The sequence below is a fragment of the Tachyglossus aculeatus genome, chromosome 20 (genome assembly GCF_015852505.1).
Source record: "Tachyglossus aculeatus isolate mTacAcu1 chromosome 20, mTacAcu1.pri, whole genome shotgun sequence".
Classification (NCBI taxonomy): Eukaryota; Metazoa; Chordata; class Mammalia; order Monotremata; family Tachyglossidae; genus Tachyglossus; species Tachyglossus aculeatus.
The window spans coordinates 8,059,236-8,078,943 of record NC_052085.1 but is presented as its reverse complement, the minus strand read 5'-3'; the positions used below and the strand labels follow the sequence as shown (position 1 = coordinate 8,078,943).

Sequence of the window (19,708 nt, the reverse complement as noted above, 5' to 3'; positions counted from 1 at the left end):
ACTCACCCAAACACCCACTCACCCACCCACGCAAACACCCACTCACCCACCCACCCAGTCTCACCCAAACACCCACCCACCCAGTCTCACCCACCCACACAAACACCCACCCACCCACTCTCACAAACACCCACCCACCCAGTCTCACTCACCCACTCTCATCAACACCGACTCACACAAACACCCACTCACCCACCCTCACCCACTCACTCCCTCACTCCCTCACTCATTCATTCATTCAATCGTGTTTTACCGGGCGCTCCCTGTGCGCGGAGCACTGGCCTGAGCGCCCCCCGGCCCCCCTCGCCGCGGGTGCCCGCGCGCCCCCGGGGGCCTGAGGGGTCCGGGCCGAGCCTTCCCCGGGCGGGCGGCGCGCGCGCAGGCGCGGACGCCCATTGGTCGAGGCGCGGGCCGTCAATCAAGGGCGCCCGGGGGCGGGGCCCGGGCGGGACCGGCCTCCTCCTCCTCCGCCTCCTCCGCCCCGCCCCCTCCGCGGCCCCGCCCCCTCCGCGGCCCCGCCCCCTCCGCGGCCCCGCCCCCGCCCTCCCGCCCTCCCGGCGGGGCGGTGTTAGCGGAGCCCCCAAGTGCGGCGCGGGCCGCCGAGTTGCCGCTGCCCCACTCACCGGGCGGCGCGGGCGGCGCGGGCAGGGGTCCGGGGTCCGGGGTCCGGGGTCCGGGGGGAGGGGCCCGGGGGGTTCCGGGGGAGCGCGGACCGAGCCCCCAGCCCCCGACCGACGGGTCCCATGAGCGGCGCCGGGCCGCCTTCCTAACCAGTCCCCCGTGGCGGCCGTGCCTTCCGCCCGCCCCCGGGGCTCCGGGGCCACCATGGCCGAGCCGCCGCGGCCGGTGGAGATCGACCCGGACTTCGAGCCGCTGGCCCGGCCCCGCTCGTGCACCTGGCCGCTGCCCCGACCCGACTTCAACCCGCCCGGCCCGGGCCCGGCGGCCGCGGGGGCCTCGGCGGCCAGCCCGAGCCCGGCTCCGGCCGGCGGCAACGGCAACGGCGGGGACGGGCCCGGGACCGGCGACTTCCTCGGCAACCTGAGCCTGCTGGAGGAGAGCGACGACTTCCAGCGGCCCCCGGGCGGCGTGGTGTCAGCGGCGGCGGCGGCCGGACTGTGCGGCGACTTCGCGGGCCCGGACCCGCCCCGGGGGCACCCGGTCCCCCCTCCGCCGGTCCCTCCTCCTCCGCCGGTCCCTCCGGTCCCCCCTCCGCCGCCGGGCCAGCCCCGCAAGACCAGCTCGTCCCGCCGCAACGCTTGGGGCAACCTGTCGTACGCCGACCTGATCACCAAGGCCATCGAGAGCTCGGCCGAGAAGCGGCTCACGCTGTCCCAGATCTACGAGTGGATGGTCAAGAGCATCCCCTACTTCAAGGACAAGGGCGACAGCAACAGCTCGGCGGGGTGGAAGGTCAGACCCGGGGGGACCCCGACACGGGGCGGGGTTGGGGTTAAATCGCAACAGTGATAACGATGAGGAGAACGAGGACGATGGCATTGGCAAGCGCTTACTATGTGCGGAGCACTGGGGAAGTAACAAGGTGGTCAGGCTGTGAGCCCACTGTTGAGTAGGGACCGTCTCTATAGGTCGCCAACTTGTACTTCCCAAGCGCTTGGTGCAGCGCTCTGCGCACAGTAAGCGCTCAGTAAATACGATTGATATTGATTGATTGATTAAAACAAACTGGGGAGGTAACAAGGTGATCAGGCTGCCCCGCTGTTGGGCAGGGACTGTCTCTATATGTCGCCGACTTGTACTTCCCAAGCACTTGGTACAGAGCTCTGCACACTGTAAGCGCTCAGTAAATGCGATTGATATTGATTGATTGATTAAAACAAACTGGGGAGGTAACAAGGTGATCAGGCTGTCCCACTGTCGGGCAGGGACCGTCTCTATATGTTGCAAACTTGTGCTTCCCAAGCGCTTAGTACAGTGCTCTGCACACAGTAAGCGCTCAGTAAATACCATTGATATGATTGATTGATTAAACCAAACTGGGGAGGTAACAAGGTGATCAGGCTGCCCCGCTGTTGGGCAGGGACTGTCTCTATATGTCGCCGACTTGTACTTCCCAAGCGCTTAGTACAAGCGCTCTGCACACAGTAAGCGATCAGTAAATACGATTGATATTGATTGATTAAACCAAACTGGGGAGGTAACAAGGTGATCAGGCCGTCCCACTGTTGGGTAGGGGTTGTCTCTATATGTTGCCGACTTGGACTTCCCAAGCGCTTAGTACAGCGCTCTGCACACAGTAAGCGCTCAATAAATACGATTGATTGATTGATTAAACCAAATTTTACAGATGAGGTCACTGAGGCTCAGGGAACTTAAGTGACTTGCCCCAGGTCACACAGCAGACGTGTGGCCCGGGGGGGGTCCTCTCCCCAGGACTTGGGGAGCAGGGATGCAGCCCCCTCCCTCGTTCATTAATTCGTTCATTCAGTCGTATTTATTGAGCGCTTACTGTGTGCAGAGCACTGGACTAAGCGCTTGGGAAGGGCAAGTTGGCAACATCGGGAGACGGTCCCTACCCAACAGCGGGCTCACAGTCTGGAAGGGGGGGGACGGACGACAAAACAAAACGTATTAACAAAATAGAATAAATATGTACAAACACATATACATACATATATGTATGTATGGGAAGTACATATATGTATGGGAAGTACGTATATATGTGTGTATTTGCGCTTGGGAAAAGTTGGCAACATCTAGAGACGGTCCGTATCCTAACAGCGGGCTCACAGTCTAGAAGGGGGAGACGGACGACAAAGCGAAACATAGTAATCAAATAAAATAAGTAGAATAAATATGGACAAATAAAATAAATAGAGCAATAAATACGTACAAGCATATATACAGGTGCTGTGGGGAGGGGGTCCCCGCCGCGGGAAGCCGGTTGCCGTTTCCCTCGGAGCCTAGAGGGGCGGCCAAGGCAGCGCCGACGGGCGCCTGCATGTGCATGCGTGTCAGCGCGTGTGTATGTGCATGCATGTGTGTGTGTGTGTGTGTGTGCGCGTGCATTCATTAATTAATGGCAGCATTTAGTAAGCGCTTACTATGTGCAAAGCACCGTCCTAAGCACTGGGGAGGTTACAAGGTGATCACGTTGTCCCCCGGGGGGCTCACAGTCTTCATCCCCATTTGACAGATGAGGTCACCGAGGCTCAGAGAAGTGAAGTGACTTGCCCAGAGTCACGCGGCTGGCAGTTGGCAGAGTCGGGATTTGAACCCATGACCTCGGATTCCAAAGCCCGTGCTCTTTCCACTTAGCCACTATGCGTGCATGGTAACAAATGCCATCATCATTATTATTATTATTATTCCCCTCGCCACAGCACTTGGATGTATATTTGTACAGATCTATCACTCTATCCAGCGCTTAGAACAGCGCTTTGCACATAGCAAGCGCATCATAAATGCCATCATTAATTCATTTTACTGGTCCGGATCTACTCTCCTGTTTATTTTGTTAAGGATGCGCATAGAGCCGGAATTCTGTTTGTTCCGGCGATCTTGACCCCTGTCCCCGTGTTTTGTTTTGTCGACCGTCTCCCCCTTCCAGACTGGGAGCCCGCGGTTGGGTAGGGACCGTCTTTCTCTGTTGCTGACTTGGACTTCCCCAGCGCTTAGTACGGGGCTCTGCACACAGGAAGCGCTCAATAAATACGACTGAATGAATGAATGCGTGCGTATGCATGAGTGTGTACACGTGTGGGGGTCGGGGCGGGCGACGGTCTGCAGGGGGGAGGGCAGGAACCCCAGGGCCAAGCCGTTCCCCCAACCCCAAAAACCGGACCATGGAGGTCGAGCCCTCCGCCCCCTTCCTCCATCAGGCCTGTCTATTGAACGCTGACAGGGCGCTGCGCACTGGTCTAAGCGCTCAGGAGAGTAAGAATCATAATAATGTTGCTATTTGTTAGGCGCTTACTAGGTGCCAAGCACTGTTCTAAGTGCTGGGGGGGATACAAGGTGATCAGGTTGTCCCCCGTGGGGCCCACAGTTTGACAGTACATCCCCATTTGACAGATGAGCGAACTGAGGCTCAGAGAAATGACGTGACGTGCCCAAAGGCACCCAGCTGACAAGTGGCGGTCGGGATTAGAACCCGTGACCTCCGACTCCCAAGCCCGGGCTCTTTCCACTGAGCCACGGACCCCCCTCCCCCCACCTTGGTTATGGATTGTCTCGTGGTTGGAGCGGGGATGTAGGAGGAGCAGTACCTGGATTCCAGGCCCAGCTCTGCGACTTGGGGCAAGTCACTTCTGCGTGCCTCAGTTTCCTCATCTGTAAAATGGGGATCCATTTCCAGACTGTGAGTGCCTTGTGGGACAGAGGTTGTGACTGTTGTGATTATTTTGTCTAACCCGGTGCTTAATACGGCACCTGGAACCCAGTAAGTGTATGATAAATACCACCGTGATTATTGAAGCCAGTTCTCTAGAGTTTAAGCTCACTGTGGGCAGGGGATGTCACTGTTTATTGTTGTACTTGCCAGAGCGATTAGTACAGTGTTCTGCACAGAGAAAGCGCTCAATAAATGTGATTGAATGAGTGCATGAGGAATGAGGATGCCCTGTCATTCGTTCAAGCGTATTTATTGAGCGCCTACTGTGTGCAGAGCGCTGGACTAAGTGCTTGGGAGAGTACACTGTAACAACCAAGGGACGCATTCCTGCCCGCAGCGAGGTCACAGTCAGGGGTTGGGACTGGGTTTGAGGTCGAAGGGGAACCTCATTTTCCCCCTTTTCCCTCCAGCCTTGCTGAACAGCGGCAGAAACAAAAATATCTAAGCTCTTACTGTTTGGCCCAGCATGACCCTGAGTAGATGCCGTACCGTCAGATCGGGCACCGTCCCTGTTCCACATGGGGCTCTCGGTCTTCAGGGGGAGGGAGGACAGGTATTTTATCCCCATTTTATAGATGGGGAATCTGAGGCCCTGAGGTGCTAAGTGACTTGTCCAAGGTCACACAGCAGGCACATGGGGGAGCTGGGACCAGAACCCAGGGCTCCAGGAAGATATTGGTTGGGGGCAGGGGGGCCCTAAAAGAGAGAGCAGAGCGGGACCGGGATGGTGTGGCACCTGTAGCGTGGAAGGGTAAACCTGCCGGCCTTTCTTCAGTGCGGCCCGTAAGAGAGTCAGGGTGGGAGTCCGGTGCCTTTGCCTCCAGCCGCAGAGCCGAGGACTGGCAGCAAATGAAGAAAAAAGGAAAGGTTTTTCTTCACTGGTGGTGGGAGACGAATCGGGCTCTAAGGCCACACAGGTGTTGACTCTGCCAGGTACATTCAGTCAGTCGTATTTATCGAGCGCTTACCGTGTGCAGAGCACTGGACTAAGTTCTAGGCGGGCGGACCTCTCGCCAACTTCTCCCTCCCCTGCCACAGCCCCGTCGAGTCTTCCTGCTTCCTGGGCAGTTGTTACACCAATTGTTTTACCTAAGCCTCCGTCGATGTAGTTAATGGTTGTCAGGAGGATCGAGTTACTTACATCACCGAAAATCATCCCAAGTCCAGCTGCTCGAGTCAGGTTGCCAGCTTTTGTGTGTGAAGTTTTCGAAGTGGGTTTGGGGAATGAATTCATTCCTCGTCCACCATTGATTTATTACAAGAGGATTGCGCGCAACTTCTCCGGTCGGCAGAACTTTTCCCAGCAAAAATGCTTCCTCCTTCTCAGTCGTGGAAGAACTCATCAGATCCAAGTGATTTTTCCCCCAGACCGATTTTTTAACAACTTGGCAAATTTCTAGGCTCTGCGTATTTGCTCCAAGAGCCATCCTACGGGCCTTTAAGCCATTTGCGGGTAATCCCGAGCATTTAACCAGCCAGACCAAACAAAAGGGAAGGTTGACGTTTGAAACCATTCTTTTTAGACTTGGGGAACTAAACCTTCTTAAAACAAGATATGTTAAAAAAAAAAAAAAAAGACCCATAGCAGCTCAAGGCTCTGCCCGTCTTAGTTTAGTCCTTTCTGAGGTAGGAACTGAAATCGTATCCGGTCTTTAAGGGAATGACTGGCAATGTGCCATGAGCTCTGGACTGTAAACTCACTGTGGGCAGGGGACACCTCTGCCAACTCTGTCGGAGAGGTGTATTCTCCCAAGCGCTCTGCACATAGTGAGCGCTCAGTAGATACCATTGATTACCGTAGGCTTTGAGGTACAAGATTCTCAAGTATTAAAAGTCTGACCGGCCTGGATGAGGCACCATCATTTGAAAATGACTCAGTCTTTCAGGTGTTATCAGAGTCAGTTGGTACGAGGTAAGATTCTATCGAATGTATTTTCAGTTTGAGTAAAAGGGTATTTTAGAGGCAAAGAAACAAACTTGAGCCGTTCCCTCTTTCAGAACTTGCCTTCTGGTCGGTGCTTTGCTTCAAATGTGCTACTTGTTAAAACCAAGTTTCACTCTCGAATCTGAAAGACTTTCCTGTTCTCAAGACGCATAAAAGTGGAGAAAATGTCTACCGTCAACTCTTTAGAGAGCAGATTATGTCTCAACTACTTTTTAAGCAAGTTCTGAAGCACAAATGCCCATTTAGGAGCAGCTATTTCCCTACGGTTAATACTAATGCCATTTTAATATGCTGTATGTTATCTCGCTGGGCCTAAATCATAGTCTGTTGGGGGTTTTTTTTGGCATTTCAATATGTTAGTTGGAAAGTAAAAATCATTTTTTAAAAGGTGCTTTGTCTTTGCTGATTACCTGGAGCTTACTCTGGAAGGGGGAGGGGCGCTTGCAGTTTTCATTCATCTTTTCAGTTTGGATCAAAAACCGCAAAGGCACACGTGAAGTGGTCATTCGGCTTTAGAGGAAGCCCAAGATTCTCTTAGGTTAAATTCAGTCGAACATTATCTGAATGACCTTGGCGTTTCCTCACGTGGTGTTTGGGAAGGATTTTGTAGCGCCGCTTGCCTGGGTGTTACCTGAGAATCCTGATGCTGTTAATTCAGAGCTGCTTGGAGTTTTATGAAGGTGAAATAGTTAAAGCGCTAAGATGAATAAAGACGGTCGGTCACTGTCGGCGAGAGCGTGATTCGGAAGGTCGAGTATGGACTGGGAGTCGCTGCTTTGATTACAGAATACCGACGATAGGTTTGGGTCGGTTTCTTAGGGAAAAATTGGGGCCGTTTTGACTTGGACCCTGGTACTGAGACGTTTGCTCAGAATCTGTTCTTCTGAGTGGAGGAGAATAAACTGTCTGCTACAGTGCCATTTCTGTTTTGTGGTGTGTTAAGCGTGGTATTAATCCGGTCTTACAGAGTTTTGATAGTCCAAGGAGTCCGAGAAGCAGCGTGTCCTAGCGGAAAGAGCAAGGGCTTGGAAGTCGGAGGACCTGGATTCTAGTTCCGGCTCTGCCACGTGTCTGCTGTGTGACTTTGGGCAAGTCGCTTAACTCCTCTGGTCCAGTTACCTCATCCGTAAAATGGGAGTGACGACTGAGTCCCACGTGGGACGTGGACTGTGTCCAACCCGATTAGCTTGTATCCACCCCAGTGCTTTGTGCGGTGCCTGGCGCGTAGTAGGCGCTGACCAAACAAAACAAAACAAGACATTAGAAAGCTTCCCATCTCTATATTTTTACATCTATGTGTTATTTAGATATATGTTAGGTTATAAAACTTATTTTTGAGCAAGCAAGGCCAAGAAACGTGTTTCGCAGCAAGAATCGAACTTTTTTAATTAGGAGGAAATTGTGCAACTAACCTCTGGAACCCTGATCCAATAGAGGCTGGAAATTACTACGGCGGTCTGGCCTGAGAAATGCCTAATACTGACTGCTCTCCACCGAGAACACGAACCAAACTGTCAGACCTGGAGGCGGTAGTGATCAGGGACCCTGAAGACGGCGCCTGGAAGAGGCAGGAAGATGCCTCTAAGCCCTTCTGCCAGTGGTGGGGGCAGGGGCTGCATCCCAGCTCTCCAGGTTTCATTCTCCCACCTCCTCATGACAGACCGTTCTCACCTTTCCTATCACCGATCCTCTCTCTCCCTTATTTTTTGATTCTGATCCCACTGAGGGACAGGGACCATGCCTAATTCTCCACCTTTGTCTATTTTCTCAGTGCTTTAGTACAGTGCTGTGCACACAGTAAGTGCTTAATAAATACCCTTTGCCCTTCTGATCCAATTCAGTGATAGCAATCCTATAGGATATTAGAGACACGCGCATTGGAGACGGTCCCTTTCCTGCTTGGGACTCTAAGTAAGCGGGAGATCGATCGATTGAGCCGAAGAAACTGCGGCACAGAGACGGTCGGTGACGTTCCCGGGCCACACAGCGGGGTAGCGGCAGTGCCAGGATTAGAACCTGGGTCCTTCACCTGCCGGGCCTGTACTCTTTCCACCGGGTGATGCTGCTTGTTACTTCTGCGTGTTACCCATGGGGCCCTGGGTGAAGGGAGATGACGGGATGGTTTCTCTTTATTTTATTTTTTCCACCACCAGCACCCAAGCCTGTTGTGGTGACAGTGGATTTCCTGAGTTGTAGTGGAAATGGGACATGGAGTCAGGCTAGTGGATCATTCAGCCCGGACGGTCCCCAAAACACCTGGGGAGGAACAGAGGGAAGGTCACCTCAGAGACATCCACCTCTTGGTTTTTTGTGATCTACCATTTAACCACCGGTCATTAAACGATTTTACCCTTCACGCTCAGTAACATCTGTTTCCCCACCAATCCCCCGAGGAGGCATTTGAATTTCTCCTACATGAAGGATGCCTTGATTGAGAGGTGAGAATTTAAAGCTGGAAAAAGGGCACACAGAGGGGAAGAAAGAGGCTGGAAAATCGTGGTGATCAAAAACATCATTAAAACTTAATTGTAGGGTGAACTCTGCTATTTTTGATCCCTGGAGAGACAACTAAGATTGCACTGTCATTTTAGCTCTGAGAAATCAGAGGAACCTAAACTTGAATTCGCCCGAATGCGGGCGTATGGCAGGGTCAGTTCCAACAGAACCAGAGGAAGTGAAATCTGGGTGAGCTGAACTCTGAACAGCTGCCGAGTCCAAGTGACTGGATACTTCTGCCCGAGGAGTAAGCGGCCGTGGCTGAAGTCATCGTAGACCAAGTCTGTGTGTGCTAAGAGATGGGAGGGTGTGGTGATTCCAAGCCACAAATACAGATTCTGAAAAAGTCTCAGGCCATTTAGAAGTAATCCGTAACAACAACAAAAAAATATTCACGGGTACCTGTAAAGCAGTGGTTACGGATTCGGTACCTGTAAACAGAAATAATTTCGGGAAGCCGGCCCCTGCAGGAAAAACTCAAAAATAGGCCGGTAGCTCACTTCATGAGGTTTTAGCCAACATACAATTACCTTCCACATGAGGAAAACAGCTTTTGAAGGGGACCAAAATATCACACCTGCCCAAGGTGCCAGCTCAAACCGGTCAAGACGACCAAGAGAGCAAATGCGTCACTTCCAATCCGAATGGTCAGTCTAAATATTTCCCATTTCTGGTGGTTTGTGGATTGTGAAGGGCAGCATTCACTGCTACGGTCTCTCCTCCCCAACCCCCTAGCGAAAATCACCTTCTCTGGTGGTGTTAGAAGGGCAAGATCCCAACTTGTATGCCCCTTTCAGTAGCAAGATAAGGCTTTCTCACTGGATCCTCTGAGCACCTGGGGAGTCATGTATTCAAGCAGCCCAACATTGCCCACTCCCCTTAACTAACACGCACACACACACACACACTCTCTCTCTCTCTTTCTCTCTCTCTAACCTGTGCTTTTCACAGTTGAACTTGGCGGGGAGGGAAGACTGTTCGATCTTCCTGAGTGGCAGCAGGGTGTGGGTGGCTGGGTGGCTTTTGCTCTTATACTGTTTATCAAGTGCGTTCTCTGTGCAGAGCACTGCACTGAGTGCTTGGCAGATAACAGTACAGTTAGTAGACACAGTCCCTGCTGTCAAGGACTTTATAGCCTGGGGTGCAGTGGGGGGAGATAGTCACCAAATTAAATTGCAGGTAGAATATGATTTCAGTCTTTGCACATCTCCAAGTGGCCTTCCGCGATTAAGCCCCCTTTTACTCTTCTTGCACTGCCTCCTGCGTTGCCATTGCTTCTGGATCTGTACCCTTGATTTTCCACCCCACCCTCAACCCCACAGCACTTATGTTCATATCTGTAACATATCTATATTAATGTCTGTTTCCCCCTCTAGACTGTAAGCTCCTTGTGGGCGGGGAACATGTCTACCGACTCGTTATACTACACTCTCCCCTAAGCGCTTAGTACAGTGCTCTGCAAACAGTAGGAGCTCAAATACGATCGACCGACTACTAGCTGAGATGGACTCAGGTTCCAGAATTGCCTCTGCTCAGGAATCCTCTGGCTTCTTTTCTCTGAACAGAAGCCCTTTATTTGTTTCCAAAGCATCTTCACAAACCAGCTGTTGTGGCTCCCGCATCTGCATAAGGGGCGGCTCCCCTGCCCACGGAAGTGGTTATTGCTTCTTCGTGACACACCTCACCTCTCACTAGTGGAAACTAGAGCCACTCTCTGTTTCTGTTTTGCCCTGTGGGGTCCCCCCGGCTCTTGCTTTACAGACACTGCGGGTCTTTGACCCTTCTGATTATTTATTATCGTTATTTTTTAAAGAATTCTTTTTTTGTTTATGACTAGATCCTTGGTGGCTGACGTTTGTGTTAATTACAGTGGCGTTGGTTGTGTTGCTTTAGTTATAGGTATGAGCCTAATGATACACTCAAAGCCTTAAGAGCGGCGAAGAAGCTGTTCTCGCTAATCAGATAATCATCAAAAAAAAAAAAATCTGTGAACCGAGGAGGATGGGAACGGGTGGCAGATCTCCATCTTTATTTCCATAATTTGACGGTAAATGGCTTCTTGCATCTGCTGTTCGGAACAAATCTGGGAAACGGGGCCTGTCTAAAGGCACACGCTAGCGAGTTGATCGGTGTCCGGGTTAACACTGTCTTATTACGCTATCTGCTTTAAACCACTTTTGACCATTTTGGAAACCTGAAAGTTACAGGGGAGGCCTGGCATTATTCGTTTACTCAGTGTGGACCATGGATCAACAAGTGAAAGTAAACTGCAGCAGAAAGGAACTGGCAAGGATGGTTTGAAATTTATCAGCCGTATTTTGCGGCTGCCAGCGAAAGGCTCAGAGCAGGATTATTGCAGGGAGAATCTTCTCAACAGGTGCCCAGCCGGAGAGGGAGAACCAGAGGGAGGGAGCGGAGGACTGTGCTAGAATATCAGGAGGGAAGACAGGGAAAAAGTTCTGATTGCCTGTCAGTGTCTGCTCACCTCTTATGGGGCCTTTTTTTTTTTGGATGGTATTTGTTTAGGGCTTACTATGTGCCAGGAACTGTACTAAGTGCTTGGGTAGATCCATGCTAATCAGGTCGGGCACGGTCCCTGACTCACAGCCTTCATCCTCATTTTACAGAGGAGATAACCGAGGCACAGAGAATTTGTGACTTGCCCAGAGTCACACAGCAGATGCCTGTCAGATCGGGGATTAGAACCCAAGTCCTCCGACTCCCAGGCATGTGCTCTATCCATTAGTCCACGCTGCTTCTCACTTTCTCCTCTGTCTCCACTTCCTCTCCCTCACCTCCCCCCATCCCCAGTCTGTGATTTGACTCTTTTCACGACCCCAGAAGGGTAGAAAGAAGTTTGAAGTCCTATGGGGAAAAACCTCGAGGAGACCTGAGGCAAGGAGGGTGGTGTAATCAGGTAATTCAGTGGGGCCAGAGGATGAAAAGAAACCTCCTCCGACCCCATCTTGACATCACACGTTCAGATTGAAGGCCAAACGACTTCCAGTTGTACTGCACACTGCGCAGGCTTAGAAACATTGTATTATCTACCAAAGTGTCACAGAGCTGGGAACTGTCTTTGCCAGGAAATGTCAAGTAATTTAAATGGTTTTGACTTCTTGGAAGCAGGGTCAAAGGAAATCATTTGCATACGGGTTGTCCGACGCTTAGTGTGCCTTGCCGGTTGTCTCTACTTAACACACACTCAGTGTGAGCAGGGGGCCGTCTCCCCCGACCCAATATAGTTAGACACAGTTCTTGCCCAGTGGGCTGTGCATATTATTAAATTAAAGATGCAGCATTCAGCAGTTTGGCACAATTTCGCTTTTGTGTCAGGGTTGAGAGAACTTAATGCCTCTTGTGGTGGCTTTTAATCTACAAAATCATCAATTTACTACAATTGCGCTGGTGGTGGGTTCGGTCTTTTTTTTTTTTTTTTTACTGGGTTCAGGCTGTGAAGGGGGCCTTGGTTTGGTAACAACAAACAATAGTAATAATTTTGTGGTATTCAGCACCTTGTGCCGCATACTGGGTTAGGTACGGTACAGTCAGATCAGCTACAGTCCCTGTCCCCCATCGGCCACGGTCCCTGTCCCACATGGGGCTCACAGCCTAAGGGAGAGGGAGAACAGGTATTTCATCCCGCCCGTACAGATGGGGAAACGGAGGCCCAGAGAAGTTAAGTGACTTGCCCAAAGTCACGCATCAGGCAAGTGGCAGAGCTGGGGTTAGAACCTAGGCCTCCCAACTACCGGGGCTGTTTCCTCTAGGCCACATTGCTTCTCAGCCTACACCTACTGCGTATGAAGGGGATGGAAAGAGGCAGGGCCAGCCCAGGTTTGAGTCACTCATCTAACCGCACATTATATGTAAAAATGATGTTTGATGGGTAAAAAATCTGCAGCAGAGAGCCCTTAGCTCCTAGAGTCACCGACTGTGATAGTGCTGCCTTCTGTGAATGTAAAACGTATCCAGAAAACTGGTTCCGACTCCATCCTTTGGTAGGTGGCGGAGGAATTGGCAGTGAGGAGAGGAGGAATTGGCAGTGAGGAGAGGAGGAATGTGAAATGTGGTGGTCTTTCCCAACGAGGCCTCCATTTCTGATGAGAATGAACTTGCAGAGCTCTTTGGTCGGCTTCACTTGCGTCTTTCAGGCTTTTAATGAGTCTGGCTTGGCCTTTTCTGGGTGTGGGGCTTTGGGTGAATATGCTGTGCAGGGTGCTTTCATTTTTTTGCCACAGTGAAATCACTCCAATCAAAGTAGACAGCTTAGGGGGACTGTGCTGTAGCAAGTGAGATTGCTTAGCGGTGCCACTGCCTGATTTAAAAAAAAAATTATTAATGAGATTCTTATTTCTGCTCAAATCCTCAAGCTGCAGCAACCCCAAATCTGAGATTTGCCGTGATTGGCCTCCCCGGTGGATTTGAGTCCTCGGTTTTATAGCAGTTTCCTCCTCTCCCACAACCAAGCATTGATGTATAATAATTATGCCATTTGTTAAGCGCTTACTATGTGCTAGGCACTGTACTAAGCACTGGGGTGGGTACAAGTAAATTGGGTTGGACACAGTCTCTGTCCCATGTGGGGCTCACAGCCTCAATCCCCATTTTATAGATGAGGGAACGGAAGCCCAGAGAGGTGAAGTGACTTCCCCCAGGTCACACAGCAGACAGGTGGTGGAGCGGGGATTAGAACTCTTGGCCTTCTAAATTCCAGGCTCTAGCCACTGGGCCATGCTGCTTCCCATTCCCATTGCTACTTGCCTGAGAAGTAACAATCCCAGGTTAGCTCCAGGAGGTGATCGACAATATACCCTCAGTTCCAAAATGTCAGGATTATTTATTACAGTCGACTCAAGCAGTGATATTTATTGAGCCCATACTGGAGGCAGAGCTTTTGGGAGCGTACAGTACGGTAGAGTTGGTAGCCATGATCCTTGCCCTCCAGGAGTTTTCAGTCCAGTCCAGTTTTCAAGCTCTCAACAGGACTGATGCTATGTACCCTGCCGACAGCCATTTCTTCTGACTGGTGCAGTATTTTTCTTCCCAGGTGAATGCTTGCTGTTGGGAACTCGTCCTCCAATTCCCCAACGGCGTCCCCCAGATTGGTAATGAAAAATATACTTTATCCAAGAACCAACTGGGCCAGCAGGGATTAGCAGGGAAGGCCGTGTTTGTCAAGCTTGTAAATCACTCCCCCGTACCGCTTCTCTTCCAATCTTTAGTTTCCCGGTCCAATCCAGCAGGCTTCACGGTTCTTCATCTCTGTTTGTTAAAGGGGCTAAACCCAGATCGAATCTTCCTAGTTCTGATGGAGTTGAGAGCATGAAAGAACAAGGGTTTGTCTTTTAAGTCCTCAAGCTGTTTAACTAACCAATCGGGAGTACATAGTGAGTGGGTACAGAGCACTGTACCCACTTGAAAGGTGCGCAGTAGAATTTAGAAGACCTGTTCCTTGCCCTCAAGGAGTTGACAATCCAGTGCGGGAGACTGACATCAAAATTACTGACAGACGGAAGTTGTAGAGTATAAAGATATGTAGGTAAGTACTACTGGGGTTTAACAGTAATAATTAGGTGACTTTTGTACTTGGGTAGCTAATGGAGGCTTATCATTTTGCTCCAAGAAATTCCTTAGTGTGACTTTCCTGACTTTGCAGTAGATTATCATATTGTACCTTCTCCAAACGAGAGCAAAAATCATGCTTAGACTGTGACTTTCCTCCAAGTTTCAGTCGACACATATTTAAAATCAGCATTTATAATTATTTAAATAAATGCAGGTGCATTCTGTTTGAGTGTTGTTTTTTCTTTAAACCTTCTTGTATTACTATGACAATTAAGGGCACAGAGATTGCCAGAGGTCCCTTTGAGACCACATAAGCTGTCTGCCTCCTGGCATACAGGTGACTATTGAGAAACATTTCAGCCTCTTAATTTACTTTGACATTTAATCTTCTTTGTTCAAGTTGGAGTTTGCAGAATTATATGCCACTCTAATCAAGTGTCAGCGCTTGAGAGTTCTGGTTTCTAGATCAACCGTAACGTCTGCACGTGAGCATGCAAAAAGGTGAAGATAATGTTTAGCCCTGCAACATCCACTAATTCAGAAGCGTAGATCCTTTTGGCCTTGAATTCAAACTGAGGTTAGCTTAACTGGCTTTATGTGTGTTTTCCACTTACCTTTTAGAAAAAGTAATTTCCAGAGAAGGGGAGTGGGGCTCGTGGTGTGGGAGGGAAGATTCTGGATTTGTGTTAATTTGTCAGTTTAATCTTCTCTTTCCACTGAATAATGATAATAATAATAATAATGATGATGGTATTTGTTAAGCACTTACTATGTGCCAAGCACTGTTGTAGGCACTGGGGTAGTTACAAGGTAATCAGGTTGTCCCATATGGGGCTCAGTCTTAATCCCCATTTTACAGATAACTGAGGCACAGAGAAGTTGTGAGTTGCCCAAGGTCACACAGCAGACAAGTGGCGGAGTCGGGATGAGAACCCCTGTCCTCTGCCTCCCAAGCCTGTGTCGTTTCCAGCCGAATCTGCCGCGAGGGTGGAATAGCCCCCCGGGATCTGGAAACCGTCCTCTCACCTCTCACGTGGCTGTTTCTTACGGGGTGTCGGACGGATGCCGTCTCTGGGCCAGTGATTTCTGGGGGGAAGAAAAAAATTGCCCTGAATTTCACAAAGGAAAAGTCCCAAAGGCGACCGCGTCTCCTTGCCCTGCGGTGAGACGGCAACCCTGCGAGTGACCCCCATCACATCAGTACCGTGCCGCCTTGGTACTCTGTCAGAAATAGGCCAGCAGATGCCTTCATGCCTCCATGCCTGAGTCTTGAGCAGAAACTGGAACGTGGGTGGAGTTTCAGTTACCCATCACTGACAGTTTAAACTATGCAGACAGATAAGACTGAAGTGACTTGTTAGACCACATTTATTGTGCAAATGAGTTATATCCTGCAGGGGCAGCAGAAATGTTGAGCAGGTACATCAGTGGTTTTTAGTAACTTTTCCTCCTCGATCCTGCAGTTTGAAGAGCCCACATGTGTGACCTTTCCCGGCTAAAACTACGCTACTGGTTTTCCTGTGGCATTCATCAGGTGGGTTGTTAAGAGTGGCTGTCTGTCTCGAAAGGGCCCATTTAGGCTTGGGCTGGCTTTGGATTCAGGATTCTCTTGCCTGGCTTCCTGCGATCGGACTGATTGCAAATTTGGGCCTCTTCCATTAGTGGGAGGGCAGGTCAAAGAAAGGTAAAACTGAGTTGTTATAAAGAGAAGAAGAAATGTGGCCTGGTGGAAAGAGCACAGACTTGGGAGGCACAGGGCCTGGGCAAGTCAGTCGGTGGTATTTGAGCGCTTACTGTGGGCAGAGCACTGTTCTCGGCGCTCCAGAAACGGTGAAACAGAGTTAGGGGACACGTGCCTCGTCGGTAAAATGGGGATAAAAGAACAGCTCTTCTTGCCTCTTAGATCGGGAAACCCATCAGGGACAGGGTCTACATCCGACCCGATGACCTGGTATTTATCCCAATCAATCAATCAATCAATCATATTTATTGAGCGCTTACTATGTGCAGAGCACTGTACTAAGCGCTTGGGAAGTACAAATTGGCAACATATCCCAGTGCTAAGCAGAGTGCTTAGATCACAGTGAGCGCTGGACAGACATCACAATTAATTTTATTATTATGCCTTGGCGCTCCTCTGTGGGGTTACGTCCCCTTATTTTTGCCATTTTGGTTTAAAAACCAAAAGCAACCAGTAAACCCTCCTGTAAATAAATGAGAATGTCTCTTTCCATTTATTTCTGTCTCAGGAGATCCCTGAGAGACACTGTGGTTTCCCCTGGCCAGGTGGTACTCTAGACTGTAAAGGTCTCTGTGGGCAGGAAATGTGTCTACCAGCTCTGTTCTATTGTACTCTCCCAAGCGCTTAGTACAGTGCTGTGCACACAGTAAGCGCTCAGTAAATATCATTGATTCTTTGTCTTTTCAGGCTCAGAGGGTACTGTGCAGCGGTCAAAGTAGAAAACAGCTGCAGGAAAGAGCAGTGTGGCGGGGAGGTGTCAGTCAGTCCATCAATCATATTTATTGAGCGCTTACTTTACAAAGCATTGTACTAAGAGCATGGGAGAGTAAAAACTCGGTCACTTCGCCCTACCTGTCACTTATTTTTAGTGTCTGTCTCTCCCATCTGATTGTAAGACCCTTGAAGGCAGGGATCATGTCTGCTAAACTCTGTTGTACTCTCCCCCCCACCCCAAGTGCTTAGTATAGTGTTGAGCATTAAGTGCTCAGCACACGCTATTGGCTGAGGGAAAAGCACCTGAGACGTTTATATTTTCAGCAACAAGCGTCCCCCTGCGTGGTTGCATTTTATTTGTTGTATTTTAAACTCTACAAACATTTTCACCTCTGGCAATCGAGTAAATAAATTCAGGGTGACTTCCTGGGGCCATTTCAGCTTTGGACCTGAAGTAAAAGCAACTTTGTTGAAAAAAGAAGCGCTAGGTAAGCGCCTCACGGGCAGGGATCGTGTCTACCAACTCTGTTGCCCGAGATCAGAAGGGAGGCAAGTGTCAGAGCTGGGATTAGAACCCCAGTCTGCCGACTCCAAGTCCTGTGCTCTTTCCACTAGGCCACGCTGATTCTACGGTCCGACCACAAAGGTTTCAGACCGAAAGCTTAGGGAATGTGCTCTATTTTTGATTGGAATGGTTGAGGAAAGCACGCATGTGTGCACGCTCACACACGTGCGAGAGAGAGAGATGCCTATGTCAGGGCGATTGTTGGGGTGGGGTGAAAAGTAGAGGGTGGAGGAATACAACTTTGTGGTTTAGGTGAGCGATACTCTGTAGAGGGCATTTGCATCCGGAAATTTGACTGGGGTTAGTCCTAAATTTATGTAACGTGCTGTGGGGCTTTTAATGTCTGTGCCTGACGATACTGAGTTAATCGACTCTAAGGTCTTGTAAATTGGAATTTCTGTCTACAGCACTGAATCTGTTGGTATGAAACGTGGTCCCTGAATACTTTCTTTTGAGGACTGTTTCCTATCTCCTGAACACCTTTCTTTCCCTATTCCCTTCCCCGAAATATTTACTATTAGCCTTTCAGGTTCCTGTCCTTTATACATCTTAGCCCCAGAAAATACGGATTAACTCCTGTTCCTTTCTACTAAGGAATTTCGTTCTAGTCCTTGTTTCCCAGCTGTGGTCCCTGACGTGACTTCATTTCCTACTTAGCAGATTGTTTGTCACAAAGCATAGTGGGAGTCCAGAGGCCTGAGTTCTAATCTCGCTTCTACCACTTGCCTGCTTTGTCACCCGGGCAAGTTACTCCTCTCTTTCCTCATCTGTAATGTGGGGATTCAATATCTTTCTTCCTCCTAATAGACTATAATAATAACAGTGGCATTTATTAAGCCCTTACTCTGGGTCAGGCACCGTTCTAAGTGCTGGGGTAGTTACAGGTTAATCAGGTGGGACATAGTCCCTGTCCCACGGGGGGCTCACAGCTTTAAGAAGGAGGGGGAACAGGTATTGAATCCCCGTTTTACAGATGGGGGTAACTGAGGCATAGAGAAGGGAATTGACCTGCCCGAGGTCACACAGCAGATACATGACAGAGCAGGATTAGAACCCAAGTCCTCTGGCTTCCAAGCCCAGGCTCTTTCCCCTAGGCCAGGCTGCTTCTCTGTGAGTCCCAAGTGGATTGGGGACTGGGTTCCATCTGCAGATTCTCAATCTATCCAACGCTTAGTACTGTGCTTGGCAGATAGTAAGCACTCAGGAAATACCACCATTAATACTACTTTTTAAGTACCGAGAGAGAGAGAGAGAGAGAGAGAGAGAGAGAGAGAGAGAGAGAGTGTGTGTGTAATACTGCATTAGATGCTTGATAGTATACGTAGAAAACCAAGATTTCCTAATGGGTAGAGGCTGTCTCTTGTTTGAGGCATTTGCAATGTAGAAATGATAATCACTGTTATTAAGTGATTACTGTGTGCAGAGCACTGTACTAAGTGTTTGGGAGAGTGTAATGCAACAGAGTTGGTAGAAATGTTCCCTGCCCACAAAATGCTTACAGATGCCCTAGTGGATAAGTATATTTATTTCTTTACTTATTATAATGGACTTACTGATAATTAGTCATTTAGTGCCTAAATTTATAAAAGAAAGTGCTTAGACATCCTCTGTTGCTCTATAAATCCACCTCGTTACTAAGGTGGAAGTATCAAAATCTGATTCTGCAATATTGGGGTAATCTAGGTGTCCTAAAGGCGGTGCATGTTGATTTGGAAACTCTGTTCCCTTGACCATATGGTGGTCACGGTTAGCATCCCAAAGCAGTATCGATCAATCAGGGGTATTTCCTAAGGGCTTACTGTGTGTGGAGCACTGTAATATGTGCTTGGGAGAGTACAATAAAATAGAGTTGGTAGGCACATTCCCTGCCCACAGGGAGCTTACGGTCTAGAAGGGGAGACAGACATTAATATAAACAAATAAAGTAAAGGTATGTTCATAAGTTGCTGCATGTGGTTGTGTGTTCAATACCTTCAGGTAGCTTCCAAGCTAATGGGGAGAGAGGCATATATATATATATATATATATATATATATATATATATATATATATTTAATGGAATTTGTTGATTCATTCAGTTGTGTTTATTGAGCACTGACTGTGTGCAGAGCACTGTACTAAGAACTTGGGAGAGTACAATACAACAATAAACAGACATGTTCTCTGCACACAGTGAGCTTAAACGTTAAGTGCCAAGCACCGAATGAAGCTCTGGGGTAGGCACAAGATAATCAGGTTGGATCCAGTCCCTGTGCCCCATGGGGTAGTCGGTCTAAGTAGAAGGGAGAAAGTTGGCACCCCCGTTTTACAGATGCAGAAACTGAG

At 49.6% G+C, this 19,708-nt stretch overlaps 1 protein-coding gene across 1 annotated transcript in view; it reads left to right on the top strand.

Annotated features, from left to right (window-relative positions):
• The first annotated feature begins 763 nt into the window (after nucleotides 1-763).
• FOXO1 (forkhead box O1) overlaps nucleotides 764-19,708 on the top strand; it is an 87,820-nt gene continuing 68,875 nt past the window's right edge. The window contains 1 exon segment of the mRNA XM_038761753.1: nucleotides 764-1,413. Coding sequence (XP_038617681.1) covers nucleotides 826-1,413 — 588 coding nt within the window. The 5' untranslated portion in view covers nucleotides 764-825.